At 46.7% G+C, this 12,652-nt stretch overlaps 1 protein-coding gene across 2 annotated transcripts in view; it reads left to right on the forward strand.

Moving 5' to 3' along the window:
- Window positions 1-12,652, forward strand: part of LOC136110308 (uncharacterized) — a 148,075-nt gene that overhangs the window by 28,775 nt on the left and 106,648 nt on the right. For both annotated transcript variants that reach the window (XM_071817459.1, XM_071817458.1), the window contains 3 exons: window positions 3,408-3,461; window positions 8,113-8,166; window positions 10,132-10,185. In XM_071817459.1, coding sequence (XP_071673560.1) covers window positions 3,408-3,461; window positions 8,113-8,166; window positions 10,132-10,185 — 162 coding nt within the window. The remainder of the gene's footprint in view (window positions 1-3,407; window positions 3,462-8,112; window positions 8,167-10,131; window positions 10,186-12,652) is intronic.

The raw sequence follows: 12,652 nt of genomic DNA on the forward strand, positions 1-12,652 counted from the left end.
GCACAGTTATACTTTTGTTAATTTTTGCCGGCTGTGAACCATTACGCATAAAAGCGCCTCTGTGAGCAGGGTCCCATCTCCAGGCACGTCACCGAGATGAACTGGGTGGCACAGTGTGGTTCTCCAGTAGCACCATTCACGTAAAAGACATTCCAGGGGGATTACAAACCCCCGTCACCTTTGGTAATTCCCCGTCACTTGGAGAACACATTCAGGGATTGTTCTGGTCTCCGTGCCACTGAGCTTTGGGCAACTGCTGTCAAATGGTAACATTTTCCGTGGAATTTCCAGCGCAAGCCTTGGAAGATTTCAGATGCAAGTTTGCTGCTGGATCAGATTGTTTCAGCGGCTATAGGGGAGCCAAAGTGGGCGGATAAACAGGCAGGCATGCAAATAGTGATACACGCTGTGGGATTATTTTATTCAGTGGTCTCAGCATTGTCCCATCCTGCATGTAGAAGGAGCAAAACTAACGTATTGATGATAAATATACCTAGGAGAATCCCAGTTTCCAGAAATGAGTGAGAAATTGAATTAAGTCCAGTTTAGCATGAGTAAAATATAGCTATTAATTATCGAAATACCAAGCAATTAACTCTTGAATTGCTTCTCTATGAAAAGAGGGCTGTTCCTGGGAGCACTGGAGATGGGTAATTCTGCTGGGCACAGTAAGAGAAGAGGAATGAACGTTGGGCAGAGTTCAATAAAACAAGGGTGGGTACTGGGGGCATGATGACTGTTGTTGGGGCTTGCAGATTGGTGTGTGGATTAATTTGTAAGGCCTGTGGGTTCAGATTTGGTATTGCTGACAGCTCCTGAGGTGTCCTGCACCTTTTCTTACTCAGCCCATCTAACCGTCCCACAGCGCATCTTCCTCTTCTGCCAAGAATACGGGTGCAATCACAGATTCAGGACTCACCGTGTTGGAACACATCAAGATCCCTTATTTTTTACCATTTTTAGGCCTGCTCCCAGACCATGCACTTTTCTCTCCGCAGTAACGAGAGCAGTTTAACATGTCTAGCACAAACCCCAGGCTTGGTTGCAGCAGTTTCTTGTGTCCCAGCCTGGAGTTCCCGCTGTCCCTTCATCAGCGGGATGTGGCCACTTCTCACTCAGATAAAACCACATTGGTCTTTGGGAACAAGATGGGTCTCTGGCCCTCCTTTGCCTGGATTACACACTATGAGTCTCATCAAATTCAGTGGTAAAGGCTCCATTTTATGTCAAGAGCCTGCGTTTTTCATAATCACATGTTTCGATAATGGGACTAGAGTCATTCTCCCTTCTTCCCTCCTTTTCGTTAAGGCTTTTTATGATTGTGCATTGCTGTGCTTTGGTTTGGCTCTGGGAGACACTGCACCAGATTTTGCTGGAGATGTGACTCCTCTCTCACCCAGGAGCTCTTGATCAGCAGCTGAGCTTCTTGTGGCCCAGGTTTCCTCCTGGAAACTCTCGTTTTCAGGGGGGAGTCACAACAAACCACGCGGTTCCCTCAGTCTGACGCTGTTTTCAGTCTGCCCCAGGCTATGGTGGAGAACGGATCTCAACTCACTGCCCTGAAATGGGCTTTGGGCCAAGCTGCCTCATTCCAAAGTTGAATATCAGCTGAATTCCCTCCTCAAATCTAGCGGCAGTCTGGATTTATGACCTCTTTTCAGAGCTACCTAGATTATTGCTTAATGTAAGAGCTTTTTAGGAACTCATCTTTTATAGAGACTTTACTGTTCTGATTTCTGTCACTTAGTATTAATTTCCATACATATCCGAGACTTGGCTTGAAGCGCTTTTGCTACCACAGGGTTGTTGAATTACCTTTAGCAGCACATTCAGTCTCTGTTTCAGTGTCCTGTGCATTGAGGTAACAGATGATGCCATAGTTTGCTGGGAAGATTAATTTGAGACAGTGCAGTGCTCGATTACTCTGGTTACAGCAGCTATATGGGTTTCCAAATGACAAGTCGATACCCAAATGCCTTAATTGTAATTAAAGTTTTTTCAGTTTCATTGGAAAGTCACAGCCAGGCTAAACTATCAGAGAATTTCAGGCTGAAAATTTGGAAGGAAATTAAGAATGGAGCAATAAATGTATTTGGTTTCAGGCTGAAAATTTGGAAGGAGTTTAAGGATGAGGCATTAAATCTATTTGGGTAAAAAATGCCATTTGAAAAGTTCATCCTCGGGCTTTTAATTGAACAACCTCTTGCAGCAGGGCAGCATGTGTTGTGAAATAGCACTGAGCACTCAACAACTGTCTATGTCACAAGATACAATAGCTAAATAAAAAAACCCATTATTTTCTATTACAGTGTAGTAAAAATAAAACTGAATCGACATCAGCGTGCTGATGTTCTCTCGGAAGAGGGCAAGGGCGCTGAACTTGGGTGGCGGTCGCGTGTTGAACTGCAGTGATTTTTCCCTTGGAAATCAGACCCTGCAGATTGCAGCCCCACATCTGCTGAATTGCTCATCAGAAATACTAGAGCTCACTCAGCAAGAGTGTGAGTGGCTTTTTATCCCCCAGGCTCTGCTCCTTCTCACTAGAGGGCACATTAAAGTGCTCCTCGTGCTGGTGTAAATCTCAGACACGGCCTTGGCAGAACAGGAGCCCTTGGAATTGAACCTTCAGGTTGTTTCATCTCCCAGGAACGTGTTCAAGAGGACTTAGAGTTGTTATTACTTCTGCCTGAAAGGTTAACAGATCTTCTGTGCTGTATACAATCCTGGGATAAACTATTCCTAGCTGCTTATTCCAGATAACTCCTTAAATAGTCTTCGGAAAATATGCAGGGTGCTTTTAAAATATGATGTAAAAGGAAGTTCAGCTGTATGTGACCTGAGGTAGATACTCTGACAGTGTCATTGGCTTGTGAGACCTGTGCAAAAATATAGATTTAAATGGTTTAAACAGGGGTTTGCTTCTGCTCTCCTCATTTTACTGTCCATGCATCCATTCTCTTTCTAACCTCTGAAACTGAAAATGTGATTGCCTTTTAGGGTAAATGAGTGAGCTCCAAATAGCTGAACAATATCCCTTTAGTAATTGCTTCTGTTCTCTTCCATTTCTGCTAAATAAACCATTAACACCCCACACAGTTCCGCTCCCCTCTGCATCACACCCGTCTCTTTCTGCTGGGGCTCCTTGACTTTGACTCCCCTGACCCCAAGGTAGTTTCTGTTCCTGGTTGTGGAATATTCAGTGTACCCAAACCGTCCCGTTGTCGTGACACATCCTGTGACAGACACGTTACCTTCTGCAAAGTGGGGTGGCAAACAGCAGCCAAGTTTCGGCAGTGGCGAGGTGATGAGGGTCCCGTTGCTGCCCACAACCTTCCGCAGCTCCCAGGACTGACGCAGGTGCCTATTGACTCTTTTTGACTCTATTCTGTGTTTGTTGTGTTTTTTAGGGTCCCCCAGGCCCCCATGGAAACCCTGGCTCACCTGGCCCCCCAGGCCCAAAAGTAAGTATTAATTGGCACAAGGAGCTTTTCTGTCCCCATTTCACAGGACATCCCGGGGGGTGTTCAGCTTTGTTATCCTGTTCCCCACGAAATGACGAGAGGCTGAGGCCGTTTCTCCCCTCTCCTCTGCTCACACACAGCCTTTTGCTGTGCTGCTGAGACACCCTGCTGTGTGCCTCAGTTCTTGGTGCTCCCTAATTTCAAAGGCTGCCTAATTAGGATCCTGCTTGAGCTGTGCCTGTGCCAGGGAGCAAACTGCACTGCTGAGAGGAGGGTGGTGGAATCCTCACACTCCAGAGCCTCGCCAGGTCTGGATTTCTTTGCTTTCTCATTGCTCTCTCCTGGATTTTGCAACCTATTCCTCCACCTTTGGGTCTGGATGGGGTGGGGAGGGCCAGCAGCACCCGGCATCTTCCTCTGCCATCCTGCTCCTGAAACTCCCTCGTCTCTCCTGCTCTCCTCCGGAGTTTCAGGGAACCCTGAACCTCGTTAGTGCTCCCAAAGTGATTCCCTTGCTTCCTTCCAGACAGCCTCATCTCTCCCCTGCGGTCTCCCTGACCTCCTGCAGTGCCCAGATCCCCACGGTTTGTCCGTCTCTCCTGCACCCACATTCTCCCCACGGTGCTGGAGCCACGTGGGAGCTGGAGCTCTGCAAGGTGGGGGTGACCCCCCCACAGCAGGACCCCCTCCCTTTGCATGGGATACCAGCGCAGCCACAGCTCCAGCTCACCCCGTGCCCTGCAAAACCCCTCAGAAAGATGTTTTCCTTCCCAGCTCTTCCCTGTGGATAAGGCTTTGCGCTACCTTAAGACTGTGGAGTTCCTGGGAAATTAGTTTGGATCGTTTTGGTGTCATAGTTTACAGAGAAATAGATGTATATTTTATAACATCTATGTGGCACTGCAGAATAGTTGAATTTTGAAAGGTGGTGCTTAATAGAGGTTTTCCCTACCAAGGAAGCTGTGGGATGTCGCAGCCAAACGCAGAGAAAGGTACAAGCAGGAGTCCTTTCTTTTCATGATTTCATCAGTAGGCAGAGATGTTATGAACACTATTGATGCTCTGGGAAAAAAGATTCTGGAATCTTGGCAAGCTGCCTCTATGTGATTAAAAATTAGGCACTGGAGACATGCTGGTGAACAGCAGCTGGTTTAAATTCTAAAGTGTAGTTATATGGCCTGAAAAGTGAGGCTGTAAAAGTTCTACATCTTAGTGTTCTGCGTTTATTGTCCATCAATGACTTCCAGATCACATTTGTTGAGTTTTATAAGTCAAATCAAAGTTCTTTTATCTGATTTCCAGCCCTGCAAATTCAGCCTGGTCCAATCTGTAAAGTCAAACTATGGTTCTATGCTATCAGAATAAAAAAATAAAAAAGGAAAACCAAAACGAAACACTTTTAGCCTAATAACTGGTCAGAAATCATCAATTGCCTGTGAAGCTGTATTCAGTTGGTGTCCCGCTAGAAATCAAAACTTCCTGGAAGCATTTTTCCTCTGTTTTGCTGCACAGTCTGGCAGCAGGAAGCCCTCAGCGGATGGATAGCTGTAGTAATCTGCGACAGATACACGTTGACATCGGTCTGTGCGATGTGTTTTAGTTTTGTCCAGCCCCTATTTGCAGGATTAGGCTGTTCTACATGGTGCTTCATCAAAAGAAGTGTTGGGTTTGCAATGGGATGTGAGATCTGTAGCTCAGCCCAGGCCTGGGCATCATTTCGCCCCTCGCAGGGGGACCCTGCTAAGCCATGATTGCCAGATCTTTGCATGTGAAGCACTTTTTGCACGGTGTGTATCAGATCCCAGAGCTTTGACTTCCCTCCTTCCTTTCACTGGCATTATGACAGGCCCAGAAGATGGATTTTGCACCAAAAAAAGAGATATTTCCCCCCATTACGTTTTAAATGCCTCTATGCTTCACCAGGCTTGACAGCCATGACTAACACCAAGTCATTGTCACTTAAAAATTATGCTTGTGGGTTACTTCTTATCAGCTGAATTAACAGAGCCCTTGTAAGGCTGGGCAACCGGCTGTGTACAAGGGCGGTGGTGCGGTTTGGAGCGGCAGAGACGCGGTGTCTGTGCATCGCACTGGTGAGCACCAGCGCGTGTGCTGGACCGCTGCGCTCCTGGGTCTGTCCTGCGCAGGGTCCGCCTTGTTCTCATCACTGGAGCTGAGCTCTTGTAATCCCTCGGATTTAGGAAGCTGATTTTTTGCACAGGGCTCCATGGAGCTGTTGAGCCAAATTCCCGCTGATCTGCTTGGGCACGGTTCCACTGACTTCAGTGACGTTACACCCACTCGTGCCACCTGAGAATTTCACCCGTTGTGCTTTTCTCAGCAATTTATAACGTGCAACCGCTTAAAGGGGCTTCTTACCACTTTTCGCATTCTGTTTGTTGTCCTTGACAGCTGCAAAATCGCTATTGCATCTGGTTAGCAAAGGCTGATTATAGTAGATAACCTCTTAAATGGCTGTAGGGCATAAGTTGTGGCTGGCTGTGTGACCTGCGAGCTGCTGCTGGGACCAGGAGGGGCATTTTGCAAACCACTAGATGCAGTTCTGAGGATGCCCTAATAGAGTCTGGGATGGGGAGGAGGATTAGCTGTCAAATAGGATGTGTTTTCAAAAGCCATTACAAGGCTTGGGTTTGCATTTCTCACCTGGAGGCTTTCGGCATTACTAGGATTTGCTCTTCTGGATAAATGTCTCTCGTTATAGCGCTAGCAAAAAATTGCATTTTCCTTTTAGTGAATGGCTTGGCTCCAAGATAGCTCATCAGTTTGGCTCGCTGATGTTTAAAATGCTATTAGTGGGATTATGAAGCTGAGGTGTTTCAATTGCACAGCTCTAGACTTCTCCCAGGTAGCGATGGACAAGGCCAGGCTAATTCAAATGTTGTGGTTGCTGTGTGAGGAGAGTTGGGCAATTCATCCCAAATTTCAGCCCTTCGGCCCTGCTGTCACTGTGCTGATTAATCTCAGGGAAGTGTGATCCTGCTTGCGGCCGAGTTCTCCATCTGTGTGATGGTTTCAGCAGCACCGAACACAGAACCATGATGTAAAACACAGGCTTTGCTAATGTGATCTGGAGCCTCTCAGGGATAAGTGCGAGAGGCTCGTATTCATTTACATGGCTCAAAGTCATTGCATTGAGCACATGGCAAGATTTAGGGAGAGTGGTGGGTGTCTACCTGCTGCAGTAAATTCATTTTGCAGAGTAGAAATGAACACCCTGTGATCCTGCAGACTGCTCTCATCTACTCCAAGCAGTTGTAGCACCCACTGATCACTGTGAAGCTCAAAGAGTGGGAGAATTGCCCTGATAACAGCTGCACACACAGCGAGGTGATCCGCCCGACTTCACTGACTCGCATTCAGCGCTTGGAAACCCGGCAGCCTTCATTCAGAATCTGCACAGATGCATCTGCCTTGAATCAGCAGTGCTCCCTACAGTCCGTAGCCAAGTAGTCTCAGTGCCTGAACCTCGCAGCTTCTGGTGGATGGTGGAGGAGGAGAAGGGGAGATTTGCACCCTGTGCAAGGTGGGAAGGACGTGTGGAACGCAGCGGAGTGAGGCTGCGTGGAAAAGCTGCTCAGCCATAGCCGGGCCTTTGTGCTGCTAATGAGAGAAGCCAGCTAATAAATGCTATTATTCCTTTGTAGAGACTCACCTTCCTTCCAAGCCCTTCACTTTGCGAGCATTAATTAACCCTCACAACTATTGTGTGCTTGCTGGTTGGTTCTGAATCCCATGCTGCTGATGTGGCACACAGAGGTTGCGGCTTGTTGATGATCCCAGGGGAGTTAAATGGCCAGTGCCTGATACTGGGAAACCTGTGTCCCAGCTGAGACATTAACAGACCTAAGCTGCTATGTGTGCTAAACCTTATCCTGCCGAATGAACCTGCCATACTCCAAATCTCTTCTAGTCTTTCTTACTTCTATCTCTCACCCCAGTAGGTGTGCACATTACCCTTCCACCTTTTCAGAATTTGAGCTGGGATTTTCAAAGGAATACTGGAATTAGTTGTTCAAACACTGCTGAAATCCCAGCCTGTGTTCATCAGAAGATCACAGTCTCAAATTGTAACTTCTCTCATCATGGCTGTTAAACAGGAAAGTAAGGAATGCTGCTACATAAGATAAAGTGTACCTATTTTTCTACCACCTGAAAGCCTCACAATTGCTCTGGCTGTTGGTAGTGTCTAATTAGTTTAACTTTCTCTGCAGTTTCATCTGTTGCCCACAGTTAAAAAAGCAACAGCATTTCCCAAGTTAGATGGTTTAGGCACAGTAATAGGCTTGGTAATTATCTTTGTGATGATAGTTGTAGACAAGGAAGAAATCACAGCTGCCTAGTCTAATAAGTATCAAAAGTCCTGACATTGCCTTCTTCCAGTCGTCCTTTCTTTAGTCAATTTAATACTGTCAAATACTGTTTAAAACTTGATGCTTTAGCAGCAGCGATCACTCACCAAAACCAGCTCCAGCAAAGCAGCCATACCCAGGGACTTCAATACATTTGGGGTGCTGGGGCAAGGCAGAGATAAAACAAAATGTTTGATCAATTTGGAGGCCAGGTGGAAGCACAACTACATCTGTAGCCTGGGCTCTTGGACTGCGTCGTTAACTGAAGTTTCTCATTTCAGGGTCAGAAAGGCGATCCCGGGCTGTCACCTGGAAAAGCTCGCAATGGACAGAAGGTGAGATGCTGCCCAGGGTGCGCAGACACCAAACCACAGTGCCATTTAAGCCTTGTGGAGCAAGTTCATACCACTGCTACTCAAGCAGACTTAGGACCAAAAATTAAGATTTAGACCCCAGATTCTGGACTAAATAGAGTTAGCTCAGGTATTGCCCAGCGTGCACTGAAGTGCCTGCTGCCAGAGCTTTTTGTCATCCAAATATTTACCCATTTTATGCACAATATGCAGCCCAAACTTGTGTCCCTGTTGCTGCAAGCACGTGGCTACTTAAGCTGGGTATTTAAACCCGCGCATACGAGATAGAGCCGCACCTCGCCAGCTCTGGGCAGGCAGCTGTGAAAGAGGCAATCCCAGGATACAGAATAAGCTTTTTGAAGGCAAAGGCAAGGGTGTTCTTGCCAAGGAGCTGTGGGACGGTGCTTTGCCTCATGTCACATAGGCTTCCCGCAGCAGATCTCTCTGTCCTGCTGATGGAGAAAGACCATGGCCCTGGCAAGGCATGGACCCTGCTGTGTGATAACCACCTTTCCACCAACATCTGCTCAAATCAACACAGCTTGGAAGCGTGGCTGGTTTCTGGATTTAACAACTGTTGAGGATCAGAGTTCTGCTAATTCTTTTCAGTAAATTACAACTCCCGTTTTTGCCGTTTCACAGCTGAGCGATTTTTACTGAGGCAACAAGGCCTCACAGAAGTCTAGAAATTAGTAGAAGAGCAATCAGGGCTCCAGAACATCTGCCTCAATTTCAGTGGTGCCTGCACAGTACTTCATAACTCATGTCCAGGGCAAGAAGCCTGGTTCTCTTCCTTTCTTCATAAGCCTTGCTGTAACCAATAGAAAGCATCAGCCATGGAGAACTTAGGCCCTTCATTTGAAACCAGGTGCCTCCATGAAGCACAGAGAGCCACACCAGTGCAAGATGGAGGGTGACGCTAGAAAACATTGAGAATGCTGAGTCTGAAACGATGTTTTTAACTTAACAGCATGAGATGCCTTTTGAAATTTCTGTTGCGCTCCATCGGAATGGCATTGTACGGAAATCATCCACTCACGGGGTCTGGAACTGTTTTCTTGCAAGCGTGCTCAGTGCAAGAAAGGGAGAGATCCAGATCACTTTTAGCTCATGTTAACAAGGCTTTATTCCTGTTAGCAGTAATAGAAACAAGGAGCTTCCAGCAGGAGTTTGGAGCGATGCCTAATTTTCAGGCTGGATAGTCCAAACGTATTTTCAGGAAGCAGGCACAGCGCAGTGTTAGAGGCTCTAAAGGGGTTTGTGAATCTGGTCAGAAGAGGCCAAAATGGGCTTGTACGGATGGATTGGGTGTTAGAGAGGTCTCACAGCAAAGCGCTTCTGCATTCCTATAATGGTTTGGGTCTGCCAGCTGGGATATGATGCAGTTGCTTTTCAGAAGTACAGGCTATGGAAAAAAAACCTCCCACCAGCAGCCTGCAAAGGTTCAATCCATGTCATATAGGCAGGTTAAATCATTATCCCAGGTGGGTTAAATAATTACACCATCAGCACCATCTGAGCTGCAGCTGTGGGCTGAGCCAGTGCAGTAGCAGAGTATGAACACAAGCACAGGATTTGGCAGGAGGTACCTGTTGTTCTTGTTGCATTTAAAAGCTAAAATCTCCTTGCTCTAGTGATTTAAATGCCTATCAAAAGGCAATTGAAGCATGTGATTGAGTGAGATCATTGAAAAAAAAATAAAGTATTCATTCTGCTGGCAAAAAGCTGGACTAGCAGCAGCTGCCATTAATTAGCTGGGTTTATTATTTATATTAGCTAGTTAATAGAGATGATGTCTAAATCTACACTGATTATCCAGTCAGTTTTTGAAGAGTTGCAATTAGAATCAGAAATATCAATAGTTGGGTGCTATTAAGTTCAGTAACAGTATGCTAGGTATAGGGAAAACATTGCTGAAAACTAATGGAACTTGTTTCCTTCCTACAGGGAGATGTGGGCTTACCTGGTTTGACTGGGTTCCCTGGACCACCTGGGAGAAAGGTAGGAGTATGTTCTTTTCTAGTGAACTAGATGGCTGTTTTTATTTTAAAATGGCTGTGCCCAACAAGATCATGGAAAATCAGGAGGTGACTGGTGACAGCCAACATGGCTTCACTAAAGACAAATTATACCTGGCGAATTTGGTGGCCTTCTACAGTGGGGTTACAGCACTGGTGGATAAGGGAAGGGCAGCTGAAGTCATCTACCTGGACTTATGCAAAGCATTTGACACTGTCCTGGATGGCATCCTCGTCTTCAAATTGGAGAGACGTGGATTTGATGGATGGACCACTTGGGGGATAAGGAATTGGCTGGATTGTCACACTTGAAGTGTTGTGGTCAATGGCTCAATGTCCAGGTGGAGGCGAGTGAGATTGGTATTGGGACTGGTGCTGTTTAATATCTTTGTGGGCAACACGGACAGTGGGATGAAGTGCACCCTCAGCAAGCTTGCCGATGACACCAAACTGTGTGGTGTGGTCGACACACTGGAGAAAAGGGATCCATCCAGAGAGATCCTGACAGGCTTGAGTGGTGGGCCCGTGAAAACTTCGTGATGTTCAGCAAGGCCAAGTGCTGTTCGATAGCTGAGCTCAGTGGACTTGACTCCCCTTCCCAGCAAGCCAATACCGACACAGAAAAGACAAACAGTTAAAATTTAGCATCGTGTTTCAATCCCTTCACCTGTCAACAGGCCATTGAAGATCTACCGTTCCTCAGGCCAGTTGACTTGCACATAAACACCCACTCGGGTATGCTGTAGGACTCTGGGAGAGAAAGAAGGTGTGGAGGAGGCTGAAGGAAACCCTCCATCTCCATGATTGTTTGGTGTATGCTTTATATTAGAATCAAATTGCCAAGAGTAGGGGCTGGGTTCGTTTTTCCGCTTCCAAGGCTGGTCACGCTTGGGGTGCTGTGCGGAGGTAGGAGCGGCAGAGTGATTAGCAACTGATCTTCTGCTGTCACAAACAAGCTCTAACAAATAGGGTGCAAAGAATACCATTTCCTTGGTATAACAGCTCATAAAACAAAGCCTTGTGGTTATGAGCAGCAAAATGCAACGTCGGGAGCGCAAGGACTCATAGTGGAAAAAGCGGAGAAGAAATAGGAGATTGAACAAACATTCCTGCGTCCAGTACATGGCCTTCACATCGGATTTCAGCTCCCTCAGGAGAAGGCAATGGCAGGAATATGCTTCTGTTTCTTCAAGTAAGGAGCGACTTGGATGCTGAAACTTTTTCCTTTGGTGCAGCTTAAAAAAGCCACCTCCCAGTAGCACTAATCTGGCAGAGGTTTTGGTGTAACCTGGCTTTTATTAGCATCCTGCATTAAGAAAAGTTTACAGCTGCTGGAGAAATGTTTGGAAAAAAGAAATCTTTTTTTATCTGGATTCACTGCTGGCATTCTCCCCATGAAAATATGCTGGTGTTTGGCTGAAGGTGGGCAACACATCCTGGCTACCAGAAAACAGCAACGCCTTGGAAATGGACGTTCCTCCTACTCACTCCATGGAGAGACTGTGAAAAGAGCTCCGAGGGCTTTGATCTGAAAACACCATGTAGAAACTTTCAAATAGGCAAAATATTTCACCAGGGGAAACAAAAATACTTTTCCCACTAAATGAAACAACTGGCTTAGCAGCACGAGCTCGAGCTACAACCAAGCAGCACGTGGGTTTGGATAGCGCGACTCCCACCACAATTGGTGAGAACCTGGCCCAGGTTGGCCAGAGAGGTGTTGGATGAACCATCCCTGGAGACATCCCAGGCCAGGCTGGACGGGGCTCTGAGCAACCTGAGCTGGTGAAGATGTCCCTGTCATGGCAGGGGGGGCACTGGGGGAGCTTTGAAGGTCCCTTCAACCCAAACTGTTTTGCGATTCCATGATTTTGCTTGCGCCCATCTACAAGTATATGAAAGTGCCTTTCAAGCGGCAGATATAATCTCATCCTCTCCACACAGAGCAAATGTTGCTCTTGCTGACCGGCAGTTCTGGGGAATGGTGGCAGGACTTGGCTGTCCCCTCTGCCCTTTCCTCGGGTGCCTACGAGGTGGCTTTGGCTTTGTGTTGGGGGCTGCAGGTACAGCTGCCTTGCAGATACATCTCTGCACCATTGCTCCCAGCATCAACCACTGTGGAGGAGAAAATGGTTGTAGCAAAGTACGGGATTGTAGAAGCCAGCAGTGAGAGAGGAAAAAGCTTCACTGAAGTTACTGGAGTAAAGGCAGAGCTAGGAATTGGCCAGAGCTTCAAAACACACCCTGTCCTACAGATCCTATTTGCTGGGCTTTTCACATTTCCTATCAAAGTGCAGGATGATCTTTTTTAGTGAAGAGAGTGTGGATTATAAATATCATCACAGATGAGTAAATCCTTCACTGGAGTGCAATTTCCTTTCTAAATCACAGCCCTTTGTGTTGAGCACCCTGTAATCATCAGGAAGTGTTTGGATAAAAGAGCAAATGCA

Source organism: Patagioenas fasciata, chromosome 20 (assembly GCF_037038585.1).
Source record: "Patagioenas fasciata isolate bPatFas1 chromosome 20, bPatFas1.hap1, whole genome shotgun sequence".
In the NCBI taxonomy this organism is placed as follows: domain Eukaryota; kingdom Metazoa; phylum Chordata; class Aves; order Columbiformes; family Columbidae; genus Patagioenas; species Patagioenas fasciata.